Source organism: Aquarana catesbeiana, unplaced genomic scaffold, assembly GCF_042186555.1.
Source record: "Aquarana catesbeiana isolate 2022-GZ unplaced genomic scaffold, ASM4218655v1 unanchor228, whole genome shotgun sequence".
Lineage (NCBI taxonomy): Eukaryota > Metazoa > Chordata > Amphibia > Anura > Ranidae > Aquarana > Aquarana catesbeiana.
The window spans coordinates 3,400,501-3,420,077 of NW_027362655.1; the positions used below are offsets into that span (position 1 = coordinate 3,400,501).

Below are 19,577 nucleotides of genomic sequence, written 5' to 3' on the forward strand. Positions count from 1 at the left end.
TTTTTAAACATGTGGGCAAACACAAATACAGCTCTGGCAGTGAAAAGGTTAAAGGAAAAGTTCACCTTCGGGAAAATGTTACATGTTCCTGTAGCGGCTCAGCGATCCGAGCCCTCTGTGTGACAGCAATGCGGGGAGAAGTTCCCTGTACCCGCTGTCACTTTATGAAAAGAGCGCGGCCGTGCCATTCATTCACAGAGTTCTGTCCTTTGCCGATCTCGGCTTGTAGTTTTCAATGAACTCCCACACCGCTGCTGAGCTCTCTGGTAGATGATTGGTTCTTCCTGTCACTGTAACTGCCTTCCCGTATAATGTACAGGCAGGCAGATTACACGGACAGTCTGCAGGAGTCCTGCATAGCACCAGCCATCAGCACATCATGGCTGCAATGCTTTCCAGGATCCTAAAAAAATAGTAAATTAACATTTCTTTACCTGCAGAAAATGTGCATTTATTATTTTTTATAAAAGGTGAGCGTTTCATGTAACAGAGCGGACACCGGAGCTTGATTTGTCTGCTCAGCATGCGATTGTACTGAGCACCCAAGTTATAAAAGCCCCCGACATTCCTAAAAGCACCTCAGATTTATATACGGTTTTGGTTAAAATTATTTTTTATTTTATCAGAACAAGCAGATTGTCATAAGAGACAAGATTGTCATAAGGGACAAGGAGATTGGGACCCCGATATTTAGTCTCTCGGACAAGTCTTTTTTTTTTTTAATGTCCACACCCCTGGAACTGTTTCTTACATGATGAAGATCATCCATAGAGTATATCTGAGGTGTATATCAGGGTGTGCTTCTTCCCCACATGAGAGCTGTGATGTCCAGCAACATTCATATAGAAGACATTTCCCACACTCAAGGCACTAATACACCTCGAGGGTTGTGTGGGATCCCTGATGTACAGGAAGACAGGACTTCAGTGAGGAACAATTCCCTCACTCAGGACAGGAATATGGCTTCTCCCCCATGTGAGATCTCTGATGTATGTAAAGGTTGGACTTCTTTGAAAAACATTTCTCGCACTCAGGACAGGAATACGGTTTCTCCCCCGTGTGAGATCTCTGATGTGTGGAAAGACTGCACTTCACTGAAAAACATTTCCCGCACTCAGGACAGGAATACGGCTTCTGCCCTGTGTGAGATCTCTGATGTATGTAAAGATTGGACTTGTCTGAAAAACATTTCCCGCACTCAGGACAGCAATACGGCTTCTCACCTGTGTGAAATCTCTGATGCCTGTAAAGATTGGACTTCTTTGAAAAACATTTCCCGCACTCAGGACAGGAATACGGCTTCTGCCCTGTGTGAGATTTCTGATGTGTGTAAAGATTGGACTTCACTGAAAAACATTTCCCGCACTCAGGACAAGAATACGGCTTCTCACCTGTGTGAGATCTCTGATGTTTGTAAAGAAAAGACTTCTTTGAAAAACATTTCCCACACTCAGCACAGGAATACGGCTTCTCCCCCGTGTGAGATCTCCGATGTGTGGAAAGATTGGACTTCATTGAAAAAGATTTCCCGCACTCAGGACAGGAATACGGCTTCTCACCTGTGTGAGATCTCTGATGTATGTAAAGATTGGACTTCATTGAAAAACATTTCCCGCACTCAGGACAGGAATATGGCTTCTCACCTGTGTGAGATCTCTGATGTGTGTAAAGATTGTACTTCACTGCAAAACATTTCCCGCACTCAGGACAAGAATATGGCTTCTCACCTGTGTGAGTCATTTTATGCCTATTAAGACCGGATTCATACTTGAAACATTTCCCGCACTCATCACACGAAATCCTCTTCTCTGTTGGAAGGACAGCACCGTCCCTCACAGTCTGAGGTTCCTCAGGATAAGAGGAATACGATGGTCCATCTACACTGTGTGGTGCCGGATGGACATTTGAGCTAGTCGGGTTTTCTCCTGGACTATACTGTGTGATGTCCTCATCTTCTACTTTACAGTCTGGAGACAAAGTGAGACAATCCTCTGAGGTTTTCCTCATATCCCGTCCATCTACTAAAATAGAGATAAAAAGATTAATACTAGACATGAGCAGATTGGTTCCCCTAAACCAGGACTCCGCCCACATCAGGCAGCTTTGTCTCTGAGGGTCTTACAATTCCACCCTCAAGGTAACTAGTAAATGTGTCCTCTGATCTCCTACCAGTTCATTTCTTTATTCATGGACCTTAGTCAGAGAGTGAGGAAACAACGAGAACGGTCTTTTATAGGAGTGACAGTGATGAGGGGATTATAGGACGAGTGTCCTCACCCCCTCTATCACTCATTGCCATCTTCCCAACACAAGAAGTACTGCACTTCCTTATTTAGTCCATGATTTAGATACAAATAACAGCAGATTCTCCTCTTCTGGACCCCCCCCCCCCCCCACTTCTAGCTCCTCCTGCCTTCAAAGTGTCCCTATAGGAAGCCGCAAAGTATAGTATAGAGTTCTCCTATAGGAAACTGCAAAGTATAGTATAGAGTTCCCCTATAGGAAGATAAAAAAACCTCTGCCTTTAGAATCAATTGGTTCCTTCTTTAGCCCATCCATGAGGCATTGCTCCTCATCAATTCAAATTCTCAGGCATTTACTAACAAGTATGGATGGTGTACTGAGCTGTATTTTCTGATATGTAAAGAAATAATGCATTCTGTGTACAGGCCAATTAATGGACTGACCAACTAATCGATTATGAAAATAGTTGTCAACTATTTTCATAATCGATTAGTTGTTTCACCCTACATCTCTGAATCTCCTACCAGTTCATTTCTTTATTCATGGACCTTAGTCAGAGAGTGAGGAAACAACAAGAACTGTCTTTTATAGGAGTGACAGTGATGAGGGGATTATAGGATGAGTGTCCCCACCCCCTCTATCACTCATTGCCATCTTCCCAACACAAGAAGTCCTGCACTTCCTTATTTAGTCCATGATTTAGTCATGAATAACAGCGGGGCTGAGCCCCACCAGAGGTCAGAGAGTGAGGATGGGGGGAGAACAACCAAGATAAAGACTGGACTGATCCTGGATACAACAAAATGTATTGGATTATTGATTCCTCCCTCATTATCACTTTCTGTTTAAGGTTCCAGAGTTTGAGGATTTTAGCACATTATTATCAACATGTAAAAGTCTGTGCTCCAATCAAATCATCAGATATAAAATGTCCAGCTGGTAGGAAATGGGTGCAAAAGAGGTAAGGCCTATGTAATGTACAACTTATTATATAGGATACAACAGTTAGGATTTTATAGAATCAGAATGATGTAATCTACAACATAGAGTATATAGTGCAGGGGTCAGGAGTATGTAATGTACAATATAAATTATACAGTGTAAGGGTCAGGACTCATAATATTGGTATTCAGTAATCAGTGGAAGCCTAAATGTTTACATGAGACAAGTTGCAGAGGTCCCACACCACTGCCTCCCATCTCCTGAGACTGCACTCAGTGACTTGGGTCTGAGACTATACAGACATATCCCTCCACCCGGCACAGCCAGCAGACAACAGCATAAGTAACCCTGGGAGAATTGTTCTGTCAGAGATCTTGCCATATCCGGGTATGGGGCAGAAGACCCAAAACACATACCCAAGGTACCTAGGTCTAGTAACGTCTATGGTGAAAATGAACATTTTGCTGCCAGCTGAACCCCAGAATCTCCATAAATCCAGTCTAGATACATAAATTGTGTCTGCAGCACAGAGAAGGAAGATTATCCAAGAGAAATACAGGAATACAGGACGGGGAACACAGCTCAGGAAAGTGACCAGGGTATTACAGGCTGATATCACCCAGTCCCCGCCCTACTCTGGACAAATCAGTGAGCAGTATGGGTGGAGGAATGTATTTAGTGTGAATGACCCACCTGTGCTGATCTCTGTAGGAGTGTCCTCCTCTATAAATGTCCCCATTATCCCATCCTCCTCCATAGACTGCTGATCATCCCTCACATACCTCTCTTCTTCTGCTTTAACCTCAAATTCTATATCTATTGGATCTCCACTCTAAATCAAGAAAATAAGATGAATATCATCTGTAAGATATAAGCTTTATTATTGTGACATCACATAAATCCACACATTGTCTCTATAAGTATGTTTTATAAGCTCTGTCCCACCAACCTTGTAACAGTGAGGGATGATGTGATCTTCCTGTGTGGAATCCCAGAAATACAGAGGACGGGGACATCTCTCTGGTGGGTTCCTGGTATTAGGTGTCTCCATCATATCCTTGTGTCCTTCTGAAAATTCCTCCATCACTCCATACTCCTCATCTTCCTCTTTATACTCTTCTTTAACATCAATATTATCATCCCAGAGGTTTCCACTCTGAATAAATAATAAAACATTCATTGTAACAAACATGCTGTGTATAAATCAGAACTAACAATAATTGTCAATCATCTACCTGATGATGGTGAGGGATGGTGTGATCTTCCTGTGTGGAATACAGAGGATGAGGACATCTCTCTGGTGGGTTTCTGTAGCTGGATGATTCCACCATGGTGTCCTGGTACAGATCTTTGTGTTCTTTTAGAGACTCTGACTCCTCCATCACCCCATCCTCATCATCCTCCTCTTTTATCTCTTCTTTAACTTCAACTTTAGAATCTCTCAGGTTTTCACTCTAAATATATAATAAAAATGACATAAAAATTGTAGATGCAGATAATGTACAGATCCTGAGACAAAAAAGGGAACAGAGGATTGGGACTTTAGATGAAGCATGCAGGTGTAAAAATGATAATTTATTGGAAATCAATAATTTGTTACATGAGGGTAATCATGAGTAGACATAGATAACCAATAATTCATTCAATAGATAAACATACAGTAATGGAAAATTGCCACATAATAATACATAAGGCATAATACATGTAAAGATTTGGTCAGGTAAAACATATAACTTGGCATAAAAACACGGCATATAGTAGCTCTGTGCATTTCGTAGATTCATCCACTCTTCAGGAGCATGCATGTGGATAAATGAGTACTGTAGTATGATAAAAGGAATACCTATAGGGTCTGACGCTGTCAAGGAAAAGAAATTAAAATGGAATGAATGGGAGGTAAAGTTAACTAGGAAAGACCCCCCAACCACTCTCAAAAGTACTTACATTATATGTATCTATGTAATGGGAGTGTGCCAAAATGAATCAGAGAACCCCTAGGGGTATCACTGGCGGGAGCTGAGGTGGTTTGGACGGCCCGGGACTCAACAAGGATGATTTCTAAGGAAAGAAATTCCAAAAGATGAAAATAAATGACCATAAATGCTGAAACCAAAAATAAAAAAAATATAAAAAATACACTAAGAGCTCAAATTATTATTATTATTGTACAGGTTTTATATAGCGCCAACAGTTTGAGCAGACAAACAAAATAAAGGAACTTCTACTTGTATATGCCGTGTTTTTATGCCAAAGTATATGTTTTACCTGACCAAATCATTACATGTATTATGCCATATGAATTATTATGTGGCAATTTGCCATTACTGTATGTGCATCTATCTAATGAATTATTGGTTATCTATGTCTACTCATGATTACCATCATGTAACATATTATTGATTTCCAATAAATATGAATTTTTACACCTGCGTGCTTCATCTAAAGTCCCAATCCTCTGTTCCCTTTTTTGTCTCATTTAGATAGGGATGGAGGCAATTGACCTTACCAGGTCACCGCCTCATTTAAAGTCCCAATGTTCTCTTTTTCTTCAATGTACAGATCCTAATGATACTATCAGTGATTGTTCCTCATCTACCTGATGATGGTGAGGGATGATGTGACCTTCCTGTGTGGAATCCCGGGAATACAGAGGACGGGGACATCTCTCTGGTGGGTTCCCATTACTGGATCCATCTGTAGGAAACACACACACTGACTGAATACATTGTTTCTATGTGTTTATCAGATGATGGGGGATCTAGGTGGACCCTCCGTACTGCTCTCTCCTTTACAATAAAGTCTCCTCTTACCCGGTGATGTGAGGGGCGGCTGATTGTCCATCATGACGTCCTTGTAGAGATCCTTGTGTCCTTCTAAATACTCCCACTCCTCCATGGAGAAATAGACAGTGACATCCTGACACCTTATAGGAACCTGACACACACAATGATACAGTCACCATCCAGACACATCCCTTGTCTGTTACTGGATAATGTCCCAGAATTCCCAGCACCGCTCACCTCTCCTCCATGATCTCTCTGGTGACTTCTAGAATCTTCTTTGTATTTCTCTATTCTATCAGGGAGGGAGGTGGAGGCAATGTGATGGTCATATGATCTCCAGACTTCACAGGAGGAAAACTCTAGATCTGAACACAAATAGTAAAATCAAATGATATTCCCAGAATCCTCCTCACCTCACCATTCAGGTCTCCATTGTTTTTAAAGCCCCACTTCAGGCTGAGGTATAATTTACCCACACAGGACCCCCAACTTACACAGATTAGCTTGTTTCAGGTATTTTGACATCATTACATACAATTTATTTATTTTTATTTATTTCAGGTACTTATATAGCGCCGTCAATTTACGCAGCGCTTTACATATACATTATACATTCACATCAGTCCCTACACCCTCAAGGAGCTTACAATCTAAGGTCCCTAACTCACACTCATACATACTAGGGCCAATTTAGACCGGATCCGATTAACCTACCAGCATGTCTTTGGAGTGTGGGAGGAAACCGGAGTACCCGGAGGAAACCCACGCAGACACAGGGAGAACATGCAAACTCCAGGCAGGTAGTGTCGTGGTTGGGATTCGAACCAGCGACCCTTCTTACTGCTAGGCGAGAGTGCTACCCACTACACCACTGTGCCGCCCAACAATGCAGAACCAACAGTCCTACTTTGCTAGTGAGGATGCCAAGGGTCCACCCACATCCTAAGAGCATCAGTACAAAAAAAGCCAGATGAAGGGACATTAGGAGGAGGAGCTGTGAGGTCAGTGTGATGTCATAGGACATATAGACTCTGGATGGAGGGACATTTGGATGGGAAGATTTGAGGGGTCCTCTATATGAGGCTACTGTGTAAACCAAACCATTGTTCCTGGGTGTGTCCTTCCTCTCCTAAACTGAAGAGTGAACTTTGACCTTTACCATACAGAAATCTGTCAGGAATCTGTGAAAGTAAGCTCTCATGTGATCAGGTGACGTGCGGAGGAACAGAGTGTAAATACCAGACAATTTTCTCCAGAGCTCCTTATGGTGGGGATGGATTTTGCTGAGTGCTGGTGCCAAGTTTCCACCCCCCAGGATCACTGCAGGTGTGGAGAAAAGCTGTGTAAGAGGATATGGAGGAGAGATGAGGAGGAGATCCAGGAATCAGGATAAAGGTCAGGACAAGCAACAGACGAGAGCATCCAAGAGATGAAGCCGGGGTCACTACACAGAAAATCAATCCAAGGAAACAACAGGCAGGACGAGGAATAGCAAGAAGGAGCTCAGAGACAAATGAGAATATTGCTCAGCCAATGGGAGATGATCTCAGCATGACTTACATAATGAAGGAGATGAGGGGGAGGGGAGGAAGTCACTTATGGTGACCATAGAGACATGGAAATTCAGCTGGTTCAGCAGGGATCGGTCACATTTCCATCCATGTGTGGTCACTGCCGGATAAAAGTCACTCCATCAGCGGCTGCAGCCAATAGCTTCATCACTGATCTGTGTATTCTGAGAGCGGAGGAGCGCCCCCCATTGTCAGAATACAATAGTGCAGCGGGGAGGATTCCCCCATCCCCCTCCAATGTGTGGATGGGGGAATCACTTCAGTTTTTTCCTCTCATCCCGCTGGCTGAACAATAAAACTGAACCATATATGGCCAGATTTGGAAACAAGATAAATTAATCATCAACTGATCCCCCTGAAGGGGTTAATCTACATATTACCTCCTCTGCCGCCAGATCCTGCAGCATCTTCTCTCTACGACTAAGTCCTAGCAAATGCAACTTCATGCCAGAATCTGACATCACTTCCTGTCTGTATTCCATAGAGACTTCCTGTCTGGGTAGAGGTGAGATCACCACCTTGTGGAGCTCAGAGGAACTGCAGTCCAGAGAAACATCTCGTAGTGTGAACACGGCCTTGTGCTGTGTGTGTATGTACTGTATATCCTTCCCCTTCCTCTCCTACCTAAGTGTGTATGAAGAGGCGGAGCCCTGAGTGTGTATGAAGAGGCGGAGCTCTGAGTGTGCATGAGGAGGCGGAGCTCTGAGTGTGTATGAAGAGGCGGAGCTCACTCAGAGCTCCGCCTCTTCATACACACTCAGAGCTCATACACACTCATACACATTCACAGTGTGCATGAGGAGGCGGAGCTCTGAGTGTGTATGAAGGGGCGGAGCTCTGAGTGTGTATGAAGAGGCGGAGCTCTGAGTGTGTATGAAGAGGCGGAGCTCTGAGTGTGTATGAAGGGGCGGAGCTCTGAGTGTGTATGAAGAGGCGGAGCTCTGAGTGTGTATGAAGAGGCGGAGCTCTGAGTGTGTATGAAGGGGCGGAGCTCTGAGTGTGTATGAAGAGGCGGAGCTCTGAGTGTGTATGAAGAGGCGGAGTTCTGAGTGTGTATGAAGTGGCGGAGTTCTGAGTGTGTATGAAGGGGCGGAGCTCTGAGTGTGTATGAAGAGGCGGAGCTCTGAGTGTGTATGAAGAGGCGGAGCTCTGAGTGTGTATGAAGAGGCGGATTTCTGAGTGTGTATGAAGAGGCGGAGCTCTGAGTGTGTATGAAGAGGAGGAGCTCTGAGTGTGTATGAAGAGGAGGAGCTCTGAGTGTGTATGAAGAGGCGGAGCTCTGAGTGTGTATGAAGAGGCGGAGCTCTGAGTGTGTATGAAGAGGCGGAGCTCTGAGTGTGTATGAAGAGGCGGAGCTCTGAGTGTGTATGAAGAGGTGGAGCCCTGAGTGTGTATGAAGAGGCGGAGCTCTGAGTGTGTATGAAGAGGAGGAGCTCTGAGTGTGTATGAAGAGGAGGAGCTCTGAGTGTGTATGAAGAGGAGGAGCTCTGAGTGTGTATGAAGAGGCGGAGCTCTGAGTGTGTATGAAGAGGTGGAGCCCTGAGTGTGTATGAAGAGGCGGAGCTCTGAGTGTGTATGAAGAGGCGGAGCTCTGAGTGTGTATGAAGAGGCGGAGCTCTGAGTCTGTATGAAGAGGCGGAGCTATGAGTGTGTATGAAGAGGCGGAGCTACTGCTAGAATAGCGGTCGGAGGAGGAAGCCAAGTCTAGTAGGGAGATGACGGAAAGCGCAGCAGGTGAGGAGAGTGTGAAGGATGTTGGTGACTCTGGTAGGTTTTTAGTTTATTATAGCAGCAAATATTAGAATAAAATTAAAGAAGTAGGTGTAAAGTGGAAGCAGAGGATCTGCAGAGAACAGCATCTTGAGCACAAAGCACTTTATGTTGTATATGAATTTGCACATGGATCAGTTTACTTAAATTTTTGATAAGCACCATAAGATCAATGAAGTAGGTGTAAAGTGGAAGCAGTAGATCTGCAGAGAATATTATTTTGCGCACCTAGCACTTTATATATGAATGTATCCACATATTTTTTTTTTTAATGTTATTTATTAAAGGTTTTGTGATTTGACATACACAAACAAAACAAGCAAAACAAACAAAAACATGAAACATTCATGTTACAACTCAAAAAGCAGAACATTTGTCCTCACATAGTGCATTTTTTTTTCCTCATACAATATCAAAAAGATCAGCTCAGTAATAAGTACCGTAACGTCCGTATTTGGAACAAGAATATTGCTACAGATCTTGAAAACAATAAAATAGACATAAATACATAAATACTTTCTTATCACTAGCAGTCAGTTATATAGTAAGGTATAATAAATACATGTCCAAAGAGACTGCAAAAACACTAAACATTTGAAGGTTTAATACCAACCTCCTGTAAATATCAGATTATGAGTATATTGAATTACATTACGAGAGGTCCATATGTGTCCACACATTATTGTTCTAAAGGTGGCCCATTCATAGTGAGATATAGCAGTCTGGACATGGGGTGTAAGTACATCTTCATCCAAAAACCCCAATATACAGGTCAAAGGGTCATTTGGTAGGGACACCTGAAATGCTTGGCTTATAACTGATATTACTCTATTCCAGTTTAGAGAACCACCAACCAGAGCAGCCATCAGAAATTTGTGGGCCCCTTACACAGCTTTAGACCTGCCCCCCCCCCCCCCCAAGCCTGACCACCAACTTTCCCCAGGGCTTGCCCATGGGCCATCGTACTGAATCCGCACACCGGCCACCTCACCTGTACACACTTAGCCCCCCCTCAATCATGTATATATGTCAGCCCCCCAAACCTGTATATTTGTCAGCCCCCTCACACACTCCTGTATATATGTCAGCGCCCCCCCCCACAAACACACACACACACGCCTGCATATACAGTATGGCATCCCCCCACACATCTGTATATATGTCAGCGCCCCCACACACACACCTGTATATATGGCAGCCCCCCACATACACAAATCTGTACATCTGTACACATACAAGCCTCTGGCCCCTCCCTGTACACAAACAGCCCCCCTCCCTTTCCTTCACAGCCCCTACTTGTAACTTCCTACCTGGTCCCAGCTCATTTTCACGAAGCTGACATGTTGCTGAGAAGCACAGTACAGGCAAATCACTATCACACGAGGGGTGCAAATACACATAGTAGCCAGAGGTGGCAGTAAAGAGCTCGATGTCTGAACTCAAAGACACGAGAACTGCAGAAGCTGTGAGATCGTTTCTATATTGCACAGCATGGATCACCTTCACCCGTCCTTACAGTTGTAATGGCTGTACTCCCCTGATGGTGGCCCTGCCGCCAACACATGTGTAAATGGTCCGCAGGGGTACCTCCACAACTTGGACATTCTGGGCTCTCTCTACATTGTCATTTATACAAATTTAAGGAGAGTTCTATGTTGTGACAACCGTTGGGTAGGAGAAATAGACGTTAAAAGTACTTGCTCTAATATAGATTGCCATAATTCTCCATACATGTTAGAGATATCTGTAGACCGCCCTGTCCTGCCATAAAGCTGCAGAGTTGTCTGAGAGCAAAGCAGAAGAGACCCATATAAAGATGATCTAAGAAGAGATCCATATAAAGATGATCTAAGAAGAGATCCATATAAAGATGATATAAGAAGAGACCCATATAAAGATGATATAAGAAGAGACCCATATTGTCAGAAACCATGAACCATACTGAGACAGAAGTACAGTAAAATCACACTTTGTTTATTAATAAAAATAAAAATGTAAATATAGTAAGCGTAGTCAAAGCATAGCCAGAGTCCAGTAAGCGGATCGGGTAATCAGCCAAGCCAGAGTTCAGTAACCGGATCGGGTAATCAGCCAGGTCAGAAGTCAGGGTTCCAAGTAGAGGAACAGCAAGCAGGATACGGAGCCAGAAGGGATGTCAGCAAAGCCAGTCTTTAAACAGGAATGCAGGAGATGGTTTCTTGTGATGTGACCAAGGCGAAGGCAGAGATCAAGTGAGCTGGACGGCTTTAAGTAGGCTGGACTAACGAGCAGAATCAACAACAGCTGGGTAACTGTGGAGAGAGATGGGAGATGGCAATTAGTCGACAGCTGAGCGGCCAGCTCAGAGAAGGGCTGAGCCCAACCCTGACAGTACCCCCTCCTCAACGACCCCTCCCCCTCAGAGGACCACCAGGCTTGAGGGGAAAATGTCTATGGAAATCATGGAGGAGGACAGGGGCATGTACGTCTGAGGATGAGACCCAGGAGCGTTCCTCCGGACCGTACCCCTTCCAATGCACCAGGTACTGCATGTGCCCACGGAACCTACGGGAGTCAACAATGGACTGTACTTCATACTCCTCATGGTTCTCAACCTGTATAGGGTGAGGACGTGGCACGAGGTGGTAAAGCGGTTGCAGACCAAAGGTTTCAATAAGGAGACATAAAACACATTTGAGATGCGCATACTAGGAGGAAGGTCCAACGTGTAAGCAACTGGGTTAATCCTGCGAAGGATATGGAAAGACCCAATAAACCGAGGTGTGAACTTCAGTGAGGGAACACGAAGTCGGAGGTTGCGAGATGACAGCCAGACCCTGTCCCCAACCTGGTAGGAAGGCGCAGGCAGGCGTTTGCGGTCAGCGTGGAGTCTGTACCTACCATTAACATGACGCAAAGCCTCCTGGACTTGTGCCCAAGTGGAACGAAGACCACGGAGATGCTCCTTTAGCGCAGGAATACTCTGTGGAACAAACAAATCAGGCAACATGGAAGGTTGGAAACCATAATTCGCCATAAACGGAGACAATCTGGAAGCAGAATTCAAGGCACTGTTGTGAGCAAACTCTGCCCATTGTAATAGGTCTGACCAGTTGTTGTGATGGTCAGAAATATAGCAATGTAGGAATTGCTCCAAGGACTGATTGGCTCGTTTTGCGGCCCCATTAGACTGCGGTGATACGCAGAGGAGAAAGCAAGCTGAATTCCCAGCTGTGCACAAAAGGCTCGCCAGAACTGGGACACAAACTGACTACCCCGTCTGAGACAATCACCTTGGGTAGCCCATGTAAGCAAAAGTAGAAGCCAGTTCCTTAGAAGTGGGCAACTTCTTACTTAAGTGGAATACAATAACACATCTTTGAAAACCGGTCAACCACTATAAGGATAACTGTGTTGCCTTGGGAGTTGGGCAACTCCACAAAAAAAAAACAAGACAGGTGGGTCCAGGGCCTCTCTCCATTGGGTATGGGTTGTAGGAGGCCCACTGGAAGGTGTCGTGGAGTCTAATGCCCCGTACACACGGTCGGATTTTCCGACGGAAAATGTGTGATAGGACCTTGTTGTTGGAAATTCCGACCGTGTGTGGGCTCCATCACACATTTTCCATCGGAATTTCCGACACACAAAGTTTGAGAGCTTGCTATAAAATTTTCCGACAACAAAATCCGTTGTCGGAAATTCCGATCGTGTGTACACAAATCCAATGCACAAAGTGCCATGCATGCTCAGAATAAATTAAGAGAGGAAAGCTATTGGCTACTGCCCTGTTTATAGTGCTGATGTACGTGTTTTACGTCACCGCGTTCAGAATGATCGGATTTTCCGAAAACTTTGTGCGACCGTGTGTATGCAAAACAAGTTTGAGCCAACATCCGTCGGAAAAAATCCACAGATTTTGTTGTCGAAATGTCTGATCAATGTCCGACCATGTGTACGGGGCATTACTCTGAACACACAGCTACGAAGGCAGTTTCATCAGCACATAGACTAGGCCACCAGAATTGTTGGGAAATGGCCCAAAGGAGTTGATTCTTACCAGGGTGGCCAGCTCCCTTGGGAGAATGGTAAGTCTGGAGCACGGCAGTATGGATACACTCTAGGACTAGGCAGCGGTCACAAGGTTTCACAGGAGGAGTATCGACCTGAGCAGCAAGAATTTTATCACCCAAAGGAGAAGTAAGACTGGTGCGAACTGTAGCCAGAATACGATCAGGTGGAATCACAGGAACCGGAACCAACTCCAACTTGGAAGTGGAGAAAAATTGTTGTGACAAGGCGTCAGACCTTACATTCTTAGTACCGGGTAAGAATGATACAATGTAATTGCAACTTGACAAGAAAAGAGCCCATCGCGCCCTTCTGGGAGAGAGGCGTTTAGCCTCAGACAAGAATGTGAGATTCTTATATTCAGTAAGAATGAGAACCGGCATAGTGGTACCTTCTAGGAGATGTCTCCATTCTTTAAGGGCTAAAATGATCGCCAACAGCTCTCTGTCACCAATCTCGTAATTGCACTCGGCAGGTGACAATTTCTTTGAAAAGTAGCCACAAAGATGCATAGCACTCTCAGAGGTAGGAGGTTTAGATAGAAGGGTTCCAACACCAGTCTTAGAAGCATCAACCTCAAGGATAAAAGGTAACGTAGGATCAGGATGTGCCAACACAGGAGCAGAAACAAAGGCAGCCTTGAGACTTTCAAAGGCCTTAATGGACTTCGGAGACCAACTCTGTGGGTTACCGTTCTTTCTGGTTCTATCGGTCAGGGGCTTGACCAGAGAGGAGAAGTTACGAATAAACTTCCGATAATAGTTGTCAAAACCCAGGAAACGCTGCAGAGGACGTAACCCCACAGGTCGAGGCCACTGTAGGACTGCTGAAAGTTTCACTGGGTCCATCGAAAAACCAGCAGTGGAAATGACATATCTCAGGAATGAGTTTCCCGATGAAACTCACACTTCTCCAGTTTACAGTAGAGATTGTTCTCTCTTAATTTCTGAAGCACAGGACAGACATCTGTGTGGTGGCTCTCCAGTGACTTGGAAAATATGAGGATATCATCGAGATAAACGACCACACATAACTGCAACAAATCTTGGAGTGCATCATTAATAAATTCCTGGAAAACTGCCGGGGCGTTACAAAGGCCAAAAGGCATTACGAGACACTTATAATGGCCTGTTCTGGTATTAAACGCAGTTTTCCACTCGTTGCCCTCCTTAATCCTCACGAGATTGTAAGCCCCTCTCAGATCAAACTTAGTGAAAACTGTTGCTCCCTTGAGGCGGTCAAATAACTCTGTAACCAACGGGATCGGGTAGGCATTCTTAATCGTGAAAAGACTGAGACCCCTATAATCAATACAAGGTCTCAGTTCACCGCTCTTCTTCACAAAGAAGAAACCAGCACCAGCAGGAGATGATGATTTGCGGATGAAACCCCGAGAAAGTGCGTCTGCAACATACTCCTCCATGGCTTTATCCTCCAAGACCGACAAAGGGTAAACCCAGCCACAAGGGGGAGTGGCACCAGGTTAAAGGTCAATTGTGCAATCGGCCGGTGTGGAGGCAAACTACCGGCTTGACCTTTGTCAAAGACATCGCTAATATCACGGTACTCCTCTGGCAGGGAGGAGAGTGAAGAGGTACACAGGACCTTGGCTACCTTCTGGAAGCATGTTTCACTGTATTGTGGTGACCAGGAAAGAACCTCAGCAAGGAGGCAATCAAAAGAGGGGTTGTGCCTCTGTAACCAAGGATAACCAATAACCAGCGGAAACTTAGGAGAGGAAATCACTTGGAATTGGATTATCTCATGGTGAAGAGCCCCTACGGCCATGGACAACAGAACCATCTCATGAGTCACATGGGCAGGCTGTAGAGGTCTCCCGTCAAGAGCCTCAATGGCAAGTGGAGTGTCACGCAGCTGCAGCGGAATTGAGTGCTTTGATACAAAGGCAGCATCAATGAACAGGCCTGCAGCCCCAGAGTTGATTAGAGCCTGTATCTCGATAGACGACTCAGCCCAAGAAAGGGTGACCGAAACCAGGGGCTTCTCCTTCTGGATAACTGGGGACGACACAATGCCACCTAAGGTCTGTCCATGACAGGTCCTCAAGGTTCAGGTGTTCCCAGGACGGGTAGGACAAGACTTCAAAAAGTGACCTGCCTGGCCACAATAAAGGCACAATCTCTCCCTCCTTCTAAAGGCTCTCTCATCTGCAGAGAGACGCGTGAAACCCAAGTGCATGGGTTCACTTTCACTGACCGACTCGGTACCAGGAGGCATGGGAGGTGAGGGAGGCACGGGTGGGACTGCAAAGCTCGGAGGCAAGTGTACAGGAGGCTTCTGCAAGCGCTCCTTAAAAGAAAGTCTTTCTCTGAGTCTGGAGTCAATGAGGATGGCAAACGAGATCAAGCTCTCCAGCTCAGTGGGTATATCTCGGGCTGCTATCTCATCCTTGATGGAATCCGAGAGACCACGAGAAAGCAGCCACGAGGGCCTAATTGTTCCAAGCAACCTCTGCTGCCAGAGTACGGAACTCAATGGCGTAGTCGGCAACAGTTCTCGTACTCTGTTTGATGGACACAAGGCACTTGGCAGCAGAAGCGGAGCGTGTGGGAACGTCAAATACCCTTTTAAAGGAGGCCACAAACTCAGGGTAACTCAAGACAACAGTTTTTTGCGTCTCCCATAGAGGGTTAGCCCAGGCCAAGGCTCTCTCAGAAAGCAAAGATATCATGAACCCTACTTTGCTTCTGTCCGTGGGAAACGCCTGGGGCAGCATCTCAAAGTAAATCTCACCTGGTTGAGAAACCCTCTGCATTGGACTGGATCACCCCCAAATCGCTGGGGAAGTGGAGCAGAACCAGACATACCTCTTATAGAGGTAATACTCAAGGTGGGTGCCTCCACAGAGACTGGAGCAGCAGCAAGGAAGGCCTGCAACTCAGGTTGTACCGGAGCAGCCACAGTGGGGGATTCCAGGTGAGCCGTGCGACTCAGGAGCATTTGTAACGCCATGGCAAACTGATCCATGCGGTGATCTTGCTCATCCAATCTGGAAAAAATATTACCAATAAGTGGATTGACTGCATCTTCTGAATTCATGACCTTCACCTACTGTCAGAAACCATGAATCAGACCGAGACAGAAGTACAATAAAATCACACTTGTTTATTAATAAAAATAAAAAGGTAAATAGAGTAAGCGTAGTCAAAGCATAGCCAGAGTTCAGTAACCAGATCGAGTAATCAGCCAAGCCAGAGTTCAGTAACCAGATCGAGTAATCAGCCAAGCCAGAGTTCAGTAACTGGAACAGTTAATCAGCCAGGCCAGAGTCCAGTAACCAGATCGGGTAATCAGCCAGGCCAGAAGACAGGGATCCAAGTAGAGGAACAGCAAGCAGGATAAGGAGCCAGAAGGGATGTCAGCAAAGCCAGTCTTTAAAGAGGAACGCAGGAGATGGTTTCTTGTGATGTGACCGTGGTGAAGGCATAGATCAAGTGAGCTGGACGGCTTTAAGTAGGCAGGGCTGATGAGCAGAATCAACAACAGCTGGGTCACTGTGGAGAGAGATAGGAGCTGGCAATTAGCCGACAGCTGAGCGGCCAGCTCAGAGAAGGAAGGGATGAGCCCAACCCTGATACATATAAAGATGATATAAGAAGAGACCCATATAAAGATGATAGAAGACCTTTCTTCTCCTTGCTAGTAGCTACTTGATCTATGAGTGGAGTGTCTATCTGTATGAGAGATGTGGACCTGGTTTGAATAGAACGTGCATGGCGAAGTTGAAGGTATTGATAAAAGCTAATTGTGGGTAAACCCTGGACCATTCAGCTGGCCAAAGACCAGAGCATTTTTTGCGATTCGGCACTGCGTCGCTTTAACTGACAATTGCGCGGTCGTGCGATGTGGCTCCAAAACAAAATCAATGTCCTTTTTTTGCCCACAAACAGAGCTTTCTTTTGGTGGTATTTGATCTGCGGTTTTTATTTTTTGCACTATAAACAAAAAAAGAGCAACAATTTTGAAAAAACGCATTATTTTTTACTTTTTGCTATAATAATTATCCCCAAAAAATATATAAAAAAACATTTTTTCCTCAGTTTAGGCCGATACGTATTCTTCTACATATTTTTGGTTAAAAAAAAATCGCAATAAGCATACATTGATTGGTTTGCGCAAAAGTTATAGCGTCTACAAAATAGGGGATAGTTATATGGCATTTTTATTAATATTTTTTTTTACTAGTAATGGCGTCGATCTGCGATTTTTATCGTGACTGCGACATTATAGTGGACACGACAGACAATTTTGACACATTTTTGGGATCATTAGCATTCACATCGGCTCAGGGGGCGAGCGCGCCCGCCCCCTAGTGGCCACAGGGCGAAGCAATGTTACATAACGTCGTTTTGCCCAGCCGTGCCATTCTGCCGCAGTACAACTGCGGCGGCTGGTCGGCATGTGGTTAAAGGATTTTAGATGACCATTGGTATATAATTGATACAGGAAATGTATACCCCTAGAATACCAGGCAGAAAATTCCGGTAGTTTCGCCCCCTTTCCCAGATAGGATAAAATCTGGAAATGCCATCATAGCCCATAATAAGTCACATCTCATCCCAGACCTTAGCCATGAGGAGGATCAAGGTTGGACATTTCGAACTGTCCCAAAACCCACCCGCCTCCAATTGGGCCAGCAGAGGATATTTATTAGACCTAGACAGCAGCAAAATGTTACAGCTGGGAAGCCAGTGTCAGATTTGTCTGCCGGAATGTTGCAGTCCCACTAAAAATTGCTGATCGCCGCCATTACTAGTAACCAAAATAAAAACAATTTAAAGTCCATAAATCTATCCCATAGATTGTAGACACTATAACTTTTGCGCAAACCAATCAATATACGCTTACTGGGATTTCGTTTTACCAAAAATATGTAGCAGAATACATATTGGCCTGAATTAATTAAGAAATTTGATTTTTTTACAATTTTTTATTGGATGTTTTTTAGCAGAAAGTAAAAAAAAAATTTTTTTTTTTTTTTTCAAAATTGTCGGTCTATTTTTGTTTATAGAGCAAAAAAAAAAAAAATCACAGAGGTGATCAAATAGCACCAAAAGAAAGCTCTATTTATGGGAAAAAAAGGACATCGATTTTATTTGGGTACAGTGTCGCTTGACTGCGCAATTGTCAATTAAAATAATGCAGTTCAGTATTGCAAAAAATGGCCTGGTCATGAAGGGAGTAAATCTTCCGGAGGTGAAGTGGTTCAACCAAAAAAAAAATAAAGTTACACCCAAGCACATAAAATCCCCCCCCCCCCCAAAAAAAATATTTTTTGGGCCCCCCCACCCCCACATATATACACGTATGAATGTAAACACAAGCATCAGGAGCACCTACACTTGAAAACAGTTTTTGCGATACACGTGTTACATATCGCCGCACACGCTGGAATGAGAGCGATAATTTAAATTTAAGGTGTGATATGTTGGGTATCTGTTTACTCGGTGCAACCTCATCTTTTATATTTTACCAAAAATTGGGTAATTCCTTGCATTTCTTTGCCCTGAAATCCACTTTAGTGTATTTTTTTACTGAATTTTTGTGTTTCCTAGACCTTTGCGGTATTAACGTGCTACATAAAAAATTGGAACCACCACTATTTTATTCTCTAGGGTGTCTGCCTTCAGAAAATATATCACGTTTTGGGGTTTTTATGTAATCTTCAGGCCTACAATGATTTTTTTAAACATGTGTGCAGAAAATGCACAAATGGTTCTGGCAGCGAACGGGTTAAAGTTGAGCGCTGTAGAGGTCACATGACTCCTGTGCAGAGCAGAGCTCCAGTCTGCAGCCAGATACCATCAGGAGATTCAGATGTGGCAGAAAACATTGTTTCTAATGTCTAGTGAATGTTTGTTACATTAAAGTTCAATAAACAACAAAAAAAAGTGGAGTGGAGGACACATGTTTCCTGTCAAATGTGGAGCTCCACTCTCAGCCGGCAGGAAGACTCTATGGAAGACAGGAAGTGATGTCAGGTACAGACAGGAAGTTCTGGTGTTCTGTCAGATATGGCGACCCGTCAGAATTGGCAACGGAATTGACGTTATGTCGCCTCCATCTTGCTACTCCTCCGCAGTAAGGATACACCGAGAAGGGGGAAAGTGGTCATCTCGTTACACCCACCGGAGTTTTGCATTTCACAGTTATTTTTAACAGGAAACGTAGCTTATAAGGTGCAATACAGTATTTGGAA

At 44.5% G+C, this 19,577-nt stretch overlaps 1 protein-coding gene across 1 annotated transcript in view; it reads right to left on the reverse strand.

Moving 5' to 3' along the window:
- Positions 1-635: 635 nt before the first annotated feature.
- The window catches only part of LOC141121730 (uncharacterized), a 71,742-nt gene continuing 52,800 nt past the window's right edge, over positions 636-19,577 (reverse strand). Inside the window, exon 17 of the mRNA XM_073611440.1 lies at positions 636-1,801. Coding sequence (XP_073467541.1) covers positions 943-1,801 — 859 coding nt within the window. The 3' untranslated portion in view covers positions 636-942. The remainder of the gene's footprint in view (positions 1,802-19,577) is intronic.